At 36.7% G+C, this 13,888-nt stretch overlaps 1 protein-coding gene across 3 annotated transcripts in view; it reads right to left on the bottom strand.

Annotated features, from left to right (window-relative positions):
• The window catches only part of LOC129258920 (dynein axonemal heavy chain 5-like), a 99,084-nt gene that overhangs the window by 22,040 nt on the left and 63,156 nt on the right, over positions 1 to 13,888 (bottom strand). For all 3 annotated transcript variants that reach the window (XM_064098517.1, XM_064098518.1, XM_064098520.1), the window contains 14 exons: positions 12,696 to 12,836; positions 12,058 to 12,151; positions 10,089 to 10,237; positions 9,125 to 9,279; positions 8,314 to 8,467; positions 7,345 to 7,509; positions 6,393 to 6,581; positions 5,678 to 5,834; positions 4,832 to 5,037; positions 3,770 to 4,039; positions 2,197 to 2,385; positions 1,503 to 1,640; positions 812 to 939; positions 234 to 363 (listed from right to left, as the gene is read on the bottom strand). In XM_064098517.1, the coding sequence (XP_063954587.1) occupies positions 234 to 363; positions 812 to 939; positions 1,503 to 1,640; positions 2,197 to 2,385; positions 3,770 to 4,039; positions 4,832 to 5,037; positions 5,678 to 5,834; positions 6,393 to 6,581; positions 7,345 to 7,509; positions 8,314 to 8,467; positions 9,125 to 9,279; positions 10,089 to 10,237; positions 12,058 to 12,151; positions 12,696 to 12,836 (2,265 nt within the window). The remainder of the gene's footprint in view (positions 1 to 233; positions 364 to 811; positions 940 to 1,502; positions 1,641 to 2,196; positions 2,386 to 3,769; positions 4,040 to 4,831; positions 5,038 to 5,677; positions 5,835 to 6,392; positions 6,582 to 7,344; positions 7,510 to 8,313; positions 8,468 to 9,124; positions 9,280 to 10,088; positions 10,238 to 12,057; positions 12,152 to 12,695; positions 12,837 to 13,888) is intronic.

Here is a 13,888-nt window from a genome sequence, read left to right as displayed (position 1 = left end):
GGATAGTTTACAAAGATCAGTATGAGCTGTCATAAGCTCCAGAAATCATTGTTTGATTAGTTGAAAACAATTTTCTAAGTTCACGTCAATGCAAAATATGTTGGCAGTATCTCATGAAACAGATATTGTGATTTTCAATAACTTCTTTGCTCTGAGCCAATCAGATGCAATGATTTCAGTAGCTTGTAACAAATATTCATGGATTGCTCCATTGACGGTGTGTTGATACTCACATCGCTGTACGGGATCTTGTTGGAAGCCATCTCTCTCTTCCAGTTCCTGATGAGTAGGTTTCTAAACTCCTGATTGAATGGACCGGAGTACGACAGGAAACCAGTCCCAAGCAATACATCACCTACCAACCTACAAACATAAAACATGGATTAAACACGAGTGTTAAACTGAATTTTCCTAACCCTATAGGCTTCATACCTCTAAAGAATATTTTTCAGGTTGAGAGAACACTATGCTGTAATAAGACGTGAAAGAATGAAGCTTCATTTACCTTTTTTGACAGCTTCACAGACGCTTGTTTAGATCAATGAATAAAGAGAGGGAGGATTGCAATTGGTATGTACTGTCAAGATACAAGAATTAATGTCAGCCAAGATCTAATAAAGGTCTTCTCCAATACCTGGCTCTTGTCATTGTCATTGCCAGCAAGTCCTGATTCTATAGAACAATTAGATGTATTTTATATATGTAATTTTTTTTATTTGCAGGTCTTCAGAAGGGGTTGGTGGGCATATAAGAGAACATTTCATTCCTGTTTAAGGAACAGATTAGGGACTAAGTTTGTTTGACAACACACCTGTTGATTTGATCTTCAAATCTCTTGCTGGCTTCTGTCCAGCGGACCCTCTCACCTCCTAGACCACTGATCAGAGCAGTGGCATTGTTCATCTTACGACGACAGCTCTCGGCGTCGTCCAGGAGAGCCTAGTCAGTGAGGAAAGTGTGCAAAAGAATAATCATGAATCCCTTAATGTATGAGTATTACCATACTGCATCGTTATAACTTCATACATACAGAATACAATATTTTAACTATTCCTAAGAGTTGGAAAATAGAAAAAAAAATCAGAGCCTGTTGCCATTCAACAGTAACTGTGATGGGGACTTTGATACTAAATGGCTACTGTGCATTGTTTCCATGGTAGTAACCATTGCAGGGCTCGAATAAAGATTTCAAAAGTTCAATGACAATTTATAAAAGGGCACTTCAAGGAAAGCTAATGCAGTGCTCACTTAAGGGGGGGTATCCACTGCCATCGCAAAAACAACATCAATAATAAAATGCTCTTTCCAATGGGACAAACGCACTTGATTACCGCAGAGCACCAATGCCACGGGCAAAAAGGACACTTATTTTGGCCTCTACAAATACTTGGAAGGGCATTAAGACCAATTATGAGGGCCTTACTTAAGATTAAACTGAGGCCTGCATTTTTTCTAAAAAGACCCCCCCCCCCCCCCCCTGGAGAGAGTTGAGAATGTCTCACCTGTTTCTCTCCCATGGCTGCATCAAACTTGGCCTGTACAAGATCCAGTTCTCTCTGCTTCTCGTCCAGCTGTGCTTGGGCCTCTGCCAGCGATGCATTGGCTTTGGTCAGCCTGGCTTCCTGGACAACCAAATTAGCCTAAAAGCAACAACAAATATTTGTTGATTTCAATATCAAATTCAGCATTTTTTCATTCTAATACTCCATAAGACAAACCATTAATGAATAATCATTACGTCCTTTCTGTATTTTACATTTCTCTAACAAGTGTTCTACTTTGTCTTTGGGAAACTAAGATCACCATCTACATGTGTTTTCTATTCTTTTCTTTTCTTCATCACAGTATGGTGTCTCATATTTCTTGAGCCACCATCTGCTTAATTATTCTACAATTATCTTCTCCTCAGTCAAACTAGATTACACTTTCATCTGTTTAAAACATCTGTTAATAATGAATTAAACAATGAGCACTATAAACATTCCTTATAAATAAACCTTCGTCAGAACTTTAAATGTCTCTTCTAGGCCTGCTTCATGAAACTTGTTAAAATAACAAATGTGCGATAACAGTATAAACTTAATGAAATCATTCAATTTGACCGACTATTACTAAACTTGTTATAGAATTGTGCATTTGTTATCATAAAAAGTCTTTGTGAAGCAGGAACCTGTTGACTTCCATCAGTGATCTCACCTTGAGTGGTAGAACCTCCTTGTTGATGCCATAGAAGAATGCCATAGCTTCAGTCCAGGAGCAGAGACCGGCGACGTCACCACAGACTCGCTTAGCGGTCTCAAGGTTGTAGTCTTCCATCGACAGGTACGGCTGCAGGAGCTCTACTGTCTCCTCATTGATGGAGTCCTTCGGGAAGTTCATCAAGGTCTATCCCCAAAATGAACAAGATACAAACAGATTTTTTAAACAGGGGACAAGTTGGTAATAACAAGGCCTATAGCATTTTTTTCATCTGATGTATTATGAATCAAACATGTACATAACATGCCTTGCTCTAGAGCATTCAGTGTCCATAGACTTTAACCAAGCTTGGGACACAAGGCCACGGATTGATCTTTTCCATTCCCTTCATTTAAAAAACTTGTTATGAAACACTGATTCACCGCAAATCAAATTAAATCATAATAATAATATGTAACTAATTATTTTCATTATCAATCTCTGCATGTAGACTGCTTTGGAAAAAAAAACTTGATGGTTAGCAGTGGCAAGCTCACTGTAACAAAATCATTTGAAACAGATTGCTAAAATGGAAAAGTACTTCTGATTGGTCATTTGCCCGGCACCTGAATAAAGGACACATGCAACGATGAACCTGATTTGGCATTGTCGGTTTTCAGTTGATTGTAAACCTACATCATGGGCCAAGAAATTGAAAGACTATTTCTGAGGAAATTGCATGCCCCACCCACCAACCAGTAGGAGTCTAAAGAGAGTTACCCATCATACCCAAGGAATGGCTTCTTATAAACCCTTCAAAAAAAAGTTTGGAAATCTGAGTTTGGCCATTAATTTCTCCCAACTCCCAATTTTACATGATACATATTTGATACCATTTAAAAGATCATTTAATTCTCTTTAAAATGATACCATGCTTGTTATGATCATGCCATCACGAAAAGAGCAGTATTCAAAAGTGTTGGATGAGGTCTGAATTGAAAAGCTGCAAAACGAGCAGAAATAATCACGAAGGGTCAATAAAGAACATGATTCTTTTGCCTGTGTCAATGGAGATGAAAAATCTTTCAAATCAAGCCCCTGCTTCTTCATTTTTGATGTTTTTGTTGTGGTTTATGTAGTGATGGTTCTGTGAGATGACATGGTTTGAGTAGTGGTTTGAAATACCCATGCATGTTTGTTTGTTTGTTATGTATTTGCTTGCGCAGAGGTGTGTTTGATTCAATGTCAATGTTGATGTTAGGTGCATGAAAACAAAAACTGCTGAGAAACTCACTCATCACCACGGAATAAGAACAGTGACTTGTGTCATTTTGCAACTTTTGCATTTTGACCTTGCCCCACATTTCAAGGCACTGCACCTCCATGTGAACCATAATCATATCATGTAGGGTATCATTTTAAAGAGAATTAAATGACCTAATCATTGGTATCAATCACACATTAATATTCACTAAAACCGAGGAGGGATTATCGATTAAAGTCCGATTTTCCAAACTTTTATTGAGGAGTTTATTTTGTGATATGGGCCAAGAAGTTTGGAGACTATTTCTGAGGACATGGCATGACCCACCTGGAGGAAGGAGGAGCTACCCATGAGACGCAAAGCATCTCCCCAGGACGGTTTGGGGCACGGCCTCTCGGGATCCAACTGGCTGGGTTCAAGACGACGCTGGAAGAGGAGCAGCACACAGTCCATGATACGCATGATGAGATGGGGCGGTTTGGCCAGCTTACGCACGGTGGAGATGTGAGCTGATTTGATGGTGTTGAGGGAAGCCTCTGCCTGAGCTAAGGCTGGCTTAGCAGCATCTAGCTTGGTCTCGGCAGATTTCTTGTCAACCTGATCATGATAGATTAATTCAAAACAAAATTTAAATCTCTTATATATGCATATGCGGACATTCTTACAGTGTACTGGGGATTCTGGGTTGATGGAGAACTCAAGGACATTATGAATTAAAAAAAAAAATTCTACTGCTCTGCATGGTCATTGCCACAACTGAAAGCACAAAAGATCCTGGGAGTAGAAAACTTTATAGAATGGCAGTTACTCAATGATTACTGAAAGTAAAAACTAACTTTATAAGGTGATAACCTCGCTCCTGCATACTGAGGTAAAATGTATTAATATGCAAATACTGACTAGAATTTAGAAGAATCTGATGTAAACATATCTGAGGCCCGTTTCATAAAAATGTACAACAGTTGTAACTTTGCCATTATGGCAACTACCATGGCAACAGGGCTCAGCAGCCAATCAAAAATCAAGGTTACCATGGTACATGTAGTTACCATAATGGCAAAGTTACAACAGTTGCAACTCTTTATGAAACGGGCCCCAGATGATAAGCTAGTATTTTGTTATCTGATGTCTGGGCTTCTCTCTATTTAACAGTATCGAAGATGAATGATTCAATAGCACAAAATATATTTCCCTTTTAACTGTTACACAATATTTTGACATAGTGATTTGGACATTGAAAACTCACTATGCCATAAATTGAAAGTCATTGTATTGACTCAGAGCAGAGATTGATTTTTATTAAGATAAAATACATTTAATGCTGCTGAGGCAAGTTGATCGCAGATTCATTGAAGGGAGGGGGGTAAGATTAATTGCTCTCCTACTTACATTGATTTCATCTACAATAGCCTGGGCTTTGTCTTTGACCTTCTGGACCTGTGCCTTGACCTTCTCAGCGGCCTGAGCACTGACGGTCACTTCGGCCAGCACAGCATCAGCCTTCTTGGAGGCTACGGCCAGTTCCTTCTCCTTCACGGCAAGCTCCTTGCTCAGTTCATTCACAGATGCAGTAGCTTCCACAAGCTTATCCAAACCTTTATAATACAAAAAAAGGAATTTGTGAAAGTGATAAGGGAACACTGTCATTTAAGATCACTTTTAAAGTCTTCATACTTTTTTCACTCTTTATTTATCATTTTGCTTAAAAATTATAAAATGCACAAATACATAGATTAAGCAAGATACCCTACAAGCTAGGAATGCATGAGGCAACTCACTTGGTGAACAGAGTCAATTGAGAGCAATGCAAAGTAAAGGAATATTTTCATGTATATGACCACGACTGCCTTTGACCCTGATACTCGCACACTAATCAGATTGTCACTCCTGAGTGCTTACTTGGATAAATTAGATGTTGATCCATTAAACAGGGTGGAAGCATAAATGTCAGATGAAACTTTGTGCCACGTTTTATTTAATTTGATGGAAATATTGAGTTTGATAAATTTGTGATAACATTGAAAATGCATTTTATTGACTGGGAAGAGCTTTTTGAAGGTTTTTTTAAGTGGTAGGATTTATATAAAGTAGGACCAATTATTTTTAGTTTATCATACAGTAATTACCCCCCCCCCCCCAATACACAAGCAAAGGTAAGTAAATAGCACCACATAATACACACAAATCCCATTAATTTTTCATGCAAATGAAAAATGAAAAACAAAGTCTTTATACCAGTCTTCATTCTGTCTGCAAGCAAGCCAATGGCAGCTTTTTTCTCAGAGTAGATCTTCTTGTAGCCATCGATGAAGGACAGGTATGACTTGGGAGTCACGTGGGTCTGGCGACGGAAACGTTGGAAGTAATCTACACAGGTCTCGGCCACCAGATCCTGAGGTAATATAAATGAAGAAAGACGATCAGTCAATGTAATTGAATTACAACATGCTTGCCATATTTCCAAAGTGAATATACAATGTTTTTTCCATTCCCTAATGGTGATGAACCATAAAGATATTGATCATGACAGGATGAATACAATGATGCCATAACTTCAACGTATTAATAATATTCAACATCATCATCACCACCACCGTGATCTTCTCTCATCTTCAACCACAACATTTTTCATAACCACATGCAAATATACATGTATATCCAAGAAGAAAATATGGATATTCAGTTCTTTTATATATCACATTATCATCTAGTGTCTCTATGCATTTGCAAAGGAGCTTGAATTTTATTACCCCTGGCTCTAGCCTGGCTGCCTTACTTCTCATTAATCATCTAATTTTGGCTCTCCTTGAGACCCATTTGAACTTTGCCAAAAGACCATAACCTTCAGTCAGAGCAAGGCTTGGGTTTGATTCCTAAATCCATGGACTGAGAGCCAAGTGTTAAAACCACCAACCCTCTTCATAAATATAACACTATGTTGTTTTCTTACCTGGAACACACCCATGGTGTTGACAACACTCTTCTTGACATTATCGGAGCAAACAATGGGAAACGAAGCAAGGAAATGTTGGGCCACAGCGATGAGGGCATCCTTGGGCCAACGGCTAAACCAATCCATGGTACAGCCAGAGAATAATCCGGGGAACTTCAAGGAGCGGTTGCGGAACTTCTCACCAACCTAATCATGTAAGAGAATGAGACAAGGGGTTTGAGCTCAATTTCCAAATACCGGTAAGAAATGAAATAATTTCCTTTTTTATTTTTTGAGAAGTTTTTGCATGTAATTAAAGAAACAGTATATAAACCTTCACACCTATCTGTTTTCCTACTTTGCTTGAATATAAAAACATTCAGATTCTTATTTTAAAACACAATATGCGTTATGCAGTATTTGAAGTAAAAATTTGATGGACTTGAGTTGAAAAGATGCAGAAAATAACCTTAAATTCCAGAGTATGTCTATATTTTTGCATGAATTTCATTGAAATATAACAATGCTCTTTACAAAAAATGTAAATAATCAAATTTCATTATATCAGAACCAATTGTTCAGACTAGGGTTGCACAATACATGCACTACAAATATTAGTTGCCTGAATTAATTATTAGAACTAGAAGTGAAATCCCAGTAAATCTGTAGCGTTTAATTATGTATTGGTTATTTTTTCTCAGGTAATTCTTTCTTTCATTCTGTAGAGTTTTTATGTATAAACAGCGTTTAATTTTTTTTGGTAAAAACTCTATATGAATATCATTATCATTATTTTTTTTCATTATTAGCTGACTTTTGTAATCCCTTTCAACAGGAGAGAAATATGATAAATGGAGGATATTGAGTACACCATTGTTGATCAATCTCTTGAGATTAACACTAAGTTATGGCGCCAAAATAAAGACGCAATTTGCGCACAAGGATCCTAAATGTGGAATTTGTGACTTACCGGTGAGAAGCAGAGGACAACGTGGAGGTTGTTTCTCACACGCATCAGGAAGTAATCGTAGAGATTCTCATTGGTCGGTGGCCGTCTCGGATATTCCTTCTTCATGACGGAAATGAGTTCTCCGGTGATCTCGTCAATCTCATCACGGGCAAAGAGATTGGACACCTGAAAGAAGCAGAGCAAAATATGTTCAGATAGGATATATAGGGCTACAAATTAATAAATTAAACAAATGATCAGAAAGGATTATAAATTAATAAAGTAGAGAACAAGAACAATGTTTTGGATGACTCTGGGGATGAACTTTCATATCTTATTATGTATTATACATATATTATTACAACACATAAAGTATCAAGGCAAAATAGACTTAGTTAGGATTAAACATTAATAAATACTGTAGAACAAGAACTGCTCATATCTTATGTATTATATATCAATTATCATACCAAAGTCATAAACTGTGTTTGAATGCTTCCTTGATATTTGCATCTGATGGGATATACTGTTTGATATTTGATTGAATTCAATGCAAAGATAGCAGGGTCTGAGGGTATAACCGACTTCAACCTTATCTGAAAGTTATGGCACCATTTCATATACAAAGCACTGCTTGATAAGATTGTGTAGAACAAGTGCAGCCATTTCCCTGCACTTACAAAATTCCTATTTCTATAGTATCATTGATTGATTGAACTACAAATCATTCATATTTACATCAATAAGTATCAATAAATCAAAAATTTAAAGTACCTTTTGAGTGTCTAACAATTCCAATTTCTCTTTGAAATTAATTTTTTTTTCAAGATACAATCATCCACCAATTACAGTGTACCAGCCAAAACTTGCTATATTATGTCACAGTTTACATCTGACCTTACATATGCCATTTTCAGGGACTCTCTTGGAGGCATTTGGGGGCAAATTAGCCTCGAGCCCCCTGTAATTTTTTCCCTGCCTTGTACCTACCTCTCCTGATGCAATGACGTTGTTCATGTATTCTAAGAATGCTTCATCCTTGATCTCGTTATCAGTGAAGATGAATGTGATTCCTTGGCCTTGCTGTCCGGCCACACGGTACAAGTATTTCAAATCTTCCATCAGGTTGGTCACGTTGTACGACCTACAGAAAAGGACGTGTAAAAACAAAGATCAGTTTACACTACAGCCTTAACACAATTCAATTCATTGTAATAATCATGCATAGAGTCAAGTTCTTACGTATAACAATTGATTTCCTGACGATGTTTGAAGGTTTGTATGGTGGAAATGGACAATCGCAGAAGTGGTTTACAGGACACCATGTGGCGAGTACTAGAAAGGCCTAAGAAAAATGGATAGAGGTAGAAGTGAGAGGAAAAGGCAAGACTTGTCTCCATGCAGATCCACATGTATGTTGTAGAAAAGGAACTAGAAAGCTAACTTTGCCATTCAGTGGTAACTACCATTAAAGTAACGATGCTCAACAGCAAATCAAAATGAAGGATTCCATGGAGTTTACAACTGGATTGCAAATAATAATAAACACAGCATTTATTACACGCCATCTAGTAAACTATTTCGAGGTGCAGAGGGATGGGGGAGGAATTACAGAAAATATGTTTGCTTGTGTGGGTGTATGAACAGATCAAATTACCTTGAAATATTCAACAAAAGTGAGAAGAAGACAAAGCATAAATATTTTTAAAATGTTTCAAGCGATTCTGCTGATCGGATCCTCGGTGGAAGAGCATTCTAGAGAGATGGAGTTGAAGAGGCAAACAAGTTAATCATCTCTTACCTGCTGAGAGTAATCTGGAAGCTCTTGTATCCAGCGATGAATGAAGCCAGCTTGGTCAAGCTCTGCTTACCGGAGCCACCCACACCAACCAGGAGAGCGTTACCTCTCTTGGTCCTGATCACACGGGAGATCTTCAGCAGATGGCACATGGCATCCTGGGAGATAAAACAAATGAATTACAATAATTATGATAATAATAATTAGAATTGTATCGCGCCAAATCCACTCTGTAGAGTGCTCAAGGCGCTTTTTAGGAAATTATAAAGGAAATTAAAAAGAATTGAAGAGAAATGTTTTAAGGTATTGTTTGAAAGTTTCAGAGGTCAAGCACTGTTTAATGTTTTCAGGGAGGCTATTCCATAACTTGGAGGATGAGTGAACAAATGATCTTTCCCCCCAGGATTTGGAAACTTTGGGGGTAACGAGAGAACTGGAAGAGGAGGAACATAAGGATCTTGAATAATAGCAACAGAAGGAGCATAACATATTGAAATAAAAAGTATAACATGAAAGTAATAGCTGGACAAGAGAATTGATGTACCGGTAACCTTCAAAATGGAAAGACACAAGACCATGTGAGGAATAAAGGAATCTCAACTTGTGGAAACAATTAAATTACAATAATATCACAGAAGGAGCATGACAAATTAACAAGGAAAATATGACATGAAAGTGGAAACTGGAAAAGAGAATCGATGTAACCTTCAACATGGAAGGACACAAGACCATTTGTTGAATCAAACTTCTGGGATTTCTTTTCTGTTATTCTTGGTACACAATGTTGGTATTCAGCAACTGGAGCTATTCTATAGCCACAGTAGTATATAGTGCGTCACTGAATACGCAACTAGATCGGCACCTCATAAATGCTACATGTATATATCATTATTCTATTGTACTTTTTGTTGGAAGTTTAAAAGGCCATATGAAAAACAACTACATCATTCTCGACAATAATAATTACCTTGAAGAACACCAAGTCCATCTTGGCACCACGGACAGTCTCATTGTACATGTCTTGGAATGTGGTAAGTCTATCGGCCAAGGCTTCAAGGCTGGGGATAGGTTCATAGATCTTAGGAGCATCAAGATCGGCATCATCGGGCTCTTCACCTGTACATACGAATATCACATAGAGTCGTCAAGTATGGAACGCTGACAGTGTTCTCAAATTGGGTTGGTGCCGTCCAGAACCATCCATCATTGGAAATTTCAGACGGCACTCAATGCAATATGACAGCCTGGCAGTAATTTCCTTACTGATAATAAAATGAAATGGTGTTTTCTGTATTCAAGCACTGGGACCCAACAAATTTGCGTCCCCCTAATCCCTGTGACAAAATCTCCACCATTTAAAGGTCCCTGGTGACAACCCTTCTCTTCAATGTGCACTTTACCAGAGTATCCTATACAAATGAATGGAAATGAGACATGACCAATGGAAAGTACAGAGGACAATACCGTTCAATTTCATTATCAAACATGAGTGTTGTGTCTCATTCTTGAAAGGAACTGATAACTGCTTTCAAATGTTTACTGTAACAAGTTTATAGCAGAGCCAGGTTTCACTGGCAGAAAACTGACAATCAACAGAATCCAGGAATATCAAAAGCAATCCAATATTTGGAGTTGCATTTCACCAGAGAATATTCATTTTGGAACATAAGATAGATCAGACTAATGTTTGCTCAAACATGAACTAAGACTTGATCAACAACGATAACACATGAGAGATAAAAAATCATATTTGAAAAATAAAAATAGGACAAATATTCTAAAAGATAAAACAAAAATCAAAATATCTACACATAACTTTGTCAATAGATCAATAAGCAATTACTGATAAGGCAATGACTACACAGTTTACTACAATGAGAGTTGCATAGACTGCATTAAACATTACAATTCAACATTCCATAAATAATAAGACAGACACACGCAATGTGAAGCTATATAAAGTGATTTTTCAATCAAAAGGATGTCCTATAATGAACACATTTTTCATCAGAGTGTATGGTGCAGGAACATGTACCAACTGGAAAATAAATCAGTGGGTAAAACTACTGTTCTTCAACAATGATATCATGACAATTGACACATTTTTTTCCTCACCTTTTCAAGCAAAAGATCAAGCCATTATTATAAGTTTCATCACAAATGTTTTTTAAATGTTTTTTAATTTAATGGAATACATATCAGCAATTATTGGAAATATATTACAGTAGCTTATAGTTCATATAACTCTTCTTTGACAGTATTTTACAGTATAATAATTTACATTGCAAATAAAGTATTGAAACTATGGATACTATAAACAAACAAGTGGAAAGTTGTGTCTATATCAACATTCATGCGTTGTGTGCTAAATTCATGCATGATAAAATCATAAGGTTGGATTAAACTAAATGTGTTTGGATTCAGCTATTTGTGAAAAATATCCACAGATAATGAATCATACTTACAAACAATTTCAAAGAGAAGAATAAATTGAAACTTTGGGTTAAAACAGTGCCTCAAAACATTGGGAATTCATGATATATTGCCATATGCGTAAAACTTTGTAATTAGAAAAGTTTGATTTCGACAAGAGTTTTCATTTTTCAGCTAACTAAATTTAACATTTAAAAATAATTCTTATACATGTACCTTGTAATTAAATGAAAGATCATTAGTATTCTATGTATTGAATTTATGTAAAACTTCCAAATCCGAATTAGGCCACTTATACAGATTTGAAATTATCAAATACATGGAAAATACTTATCCGACAGATCAAACTGTTCCAGGTTTTGAAGGGGTTGGTCTTTTATAGAGCTCAAAAATTGCTTAACCAACAGACTGAAAATTGCCTGTCCTTTAATTCCAGCAAGATATTAAAGTGTAATTTACACGATGTTCTTAATCTTTGGTTAGGCTCAAATTAATTTGTTTACCTGTGATTTCTGGGGCATCACGCAAGAAGTCAACGAACAATGGTTCTTTGGGGAGCTGCTCCGCAAAGGATGTTCCTAGGTCTTCCTCAATTGTCTGTTCAAGGAACAAATAATCGCAAAATTAGTCTTAGGATGATTTCCCAGGGCCCCCCTTGCAAACAAGTTAGTATCATGGTAACTTTGCCTTCCAATGCTAACTACCATGGTAACATGGCCCAATAGCCAATCAAAATCAATGATTCAATAGAAGATACCATTGGATAGCAAAGTTACTACAATTATAGTAACTTTTATGCAACAGGTCCAAGGGGGTTGAACATAAAGAGATATAATTCATTTTCACAATTTATTGTAACTTTTTGTAATGAATTACCATAGAGTTACAGTTACACTTGATTATATAATTGATTTTATATATATCTTATGCAACAGGGCCCACATATGATCCCTCAGTTTGAATTATCTGCACTAATGATCAAGCTTTGAGATCAGTGTTTAATATTTCCCATTTGATTTACTTTTAAGTATGAATTTTAATAGTTAAATGCATTAATTGAAATACAAGATTTATTTTCTTTTATTGTGCAAGACTGAGGCAATAACAATGACTCAAGAAAATAAATGAAAGAGAGACTCACGTGTTTGATGGTCTTTTCAAACCAATCCTTGTCTTCCTGACTGACGAATCTATCAGCAATCACACGGGTGCATTCATGCTTCCACAGACCAAGGAGGACTGCCGTATTACTGATCACTTCAGCATCACTGTTCAACATACCCTATACAAAGATCAAATACACATCAATATTATTCAATTTCAAGGGAGAATACCAGTTGATGGAACCTACAAATACACGTCAGTTTGTTATGATATGCTTAAAGGCATAAGTTAACATTATAGACATGTAATTTAAAAAAAAATAAAGGAGAAATGAAATATGTACATGAATGCCTTTCTATCAACCTCAAAAATCTGAAACCAACAAAAAAATCATAAGAAATGCTTTTGATACTTTATAATCAAAGATATTGTGTAATTTCTATCATGCTGATAATAATAGAATACATAAGTGCATGTGATGAAAATTAAGATGATGTTTATGTGGAGCGTTGTGGCCCAGTGGATTAGTCTCCGGACTTTGAAACAGAGGGTTGTGGGTTCGAATCCCAGCCATGGCGTAATTTCCTTCGGCAAGAAATTTATCCACATTGTGCTGCACTCAACCCAGGTGAGGTGAATGGGTACCTGGCAGGAATTTATTCCTTGAAATGCGTGTGCGCTGTAATCTTAGTAATTACGGCTGCCAAGCTACAGCTGGGGTAATAATATCCAAGTCCTTTGGAAGCGCATAGAGACATTATTCATAATCGTGATATGCGCTAAACAAGAACTGTTTATTATTATTATTACTATTATTCCAGTCACTTTATATTTCACTATTTTGAAGCACTAAATAATGATTTTCGGACGCAATTTTTTTCAGGGCTTCATTTTGGTAACCTATCAGACACAGGTGACAAGTGGGACCTTGCAGCTCAGATTTTTAAAAGTCTAATCAATGTTAGCCAATGCCTTTAAGAGCACACACTTTTTAATGTAGAATCTCAGTGATCCCCTGAGCATGATGATCCAATTGTATATATTAAACAAATATATCAGGCTTTGAGAAAGTATAGTGGAATTATTTATCCGAGGTTCTTCTTCTTCATTCTTCCCGAGGGGCGAAGCCCCAAGGGAAATAATAGTAGTTTTGCCAGTCCAACCGAGGATTAATAATTCCCACTATGCTTTCGAATGAAACGCCTGATATATTTGTTTTATGTCCTACTT

The sequence above is a fragment of the Lytechinus pictus genome, chromosome 4, assembly GCF_037042905.1.
Source record: "Lytechinus pictus isolate F3 Inbred chromosome 4, Lp3.0, whole genome shotgun sequence".
Lineage (NCBI taxonomy): Eukaryota > Metazoa > Echinodermata > Echinoidea > Temnopleuroida > Toxopneustidae > Lytechinus > Lytechinus pictus.
Note: the sequence above shows the minus strand (reverse complement) of the source record. Positions and strands in the feature narration are given on the sequence as shown.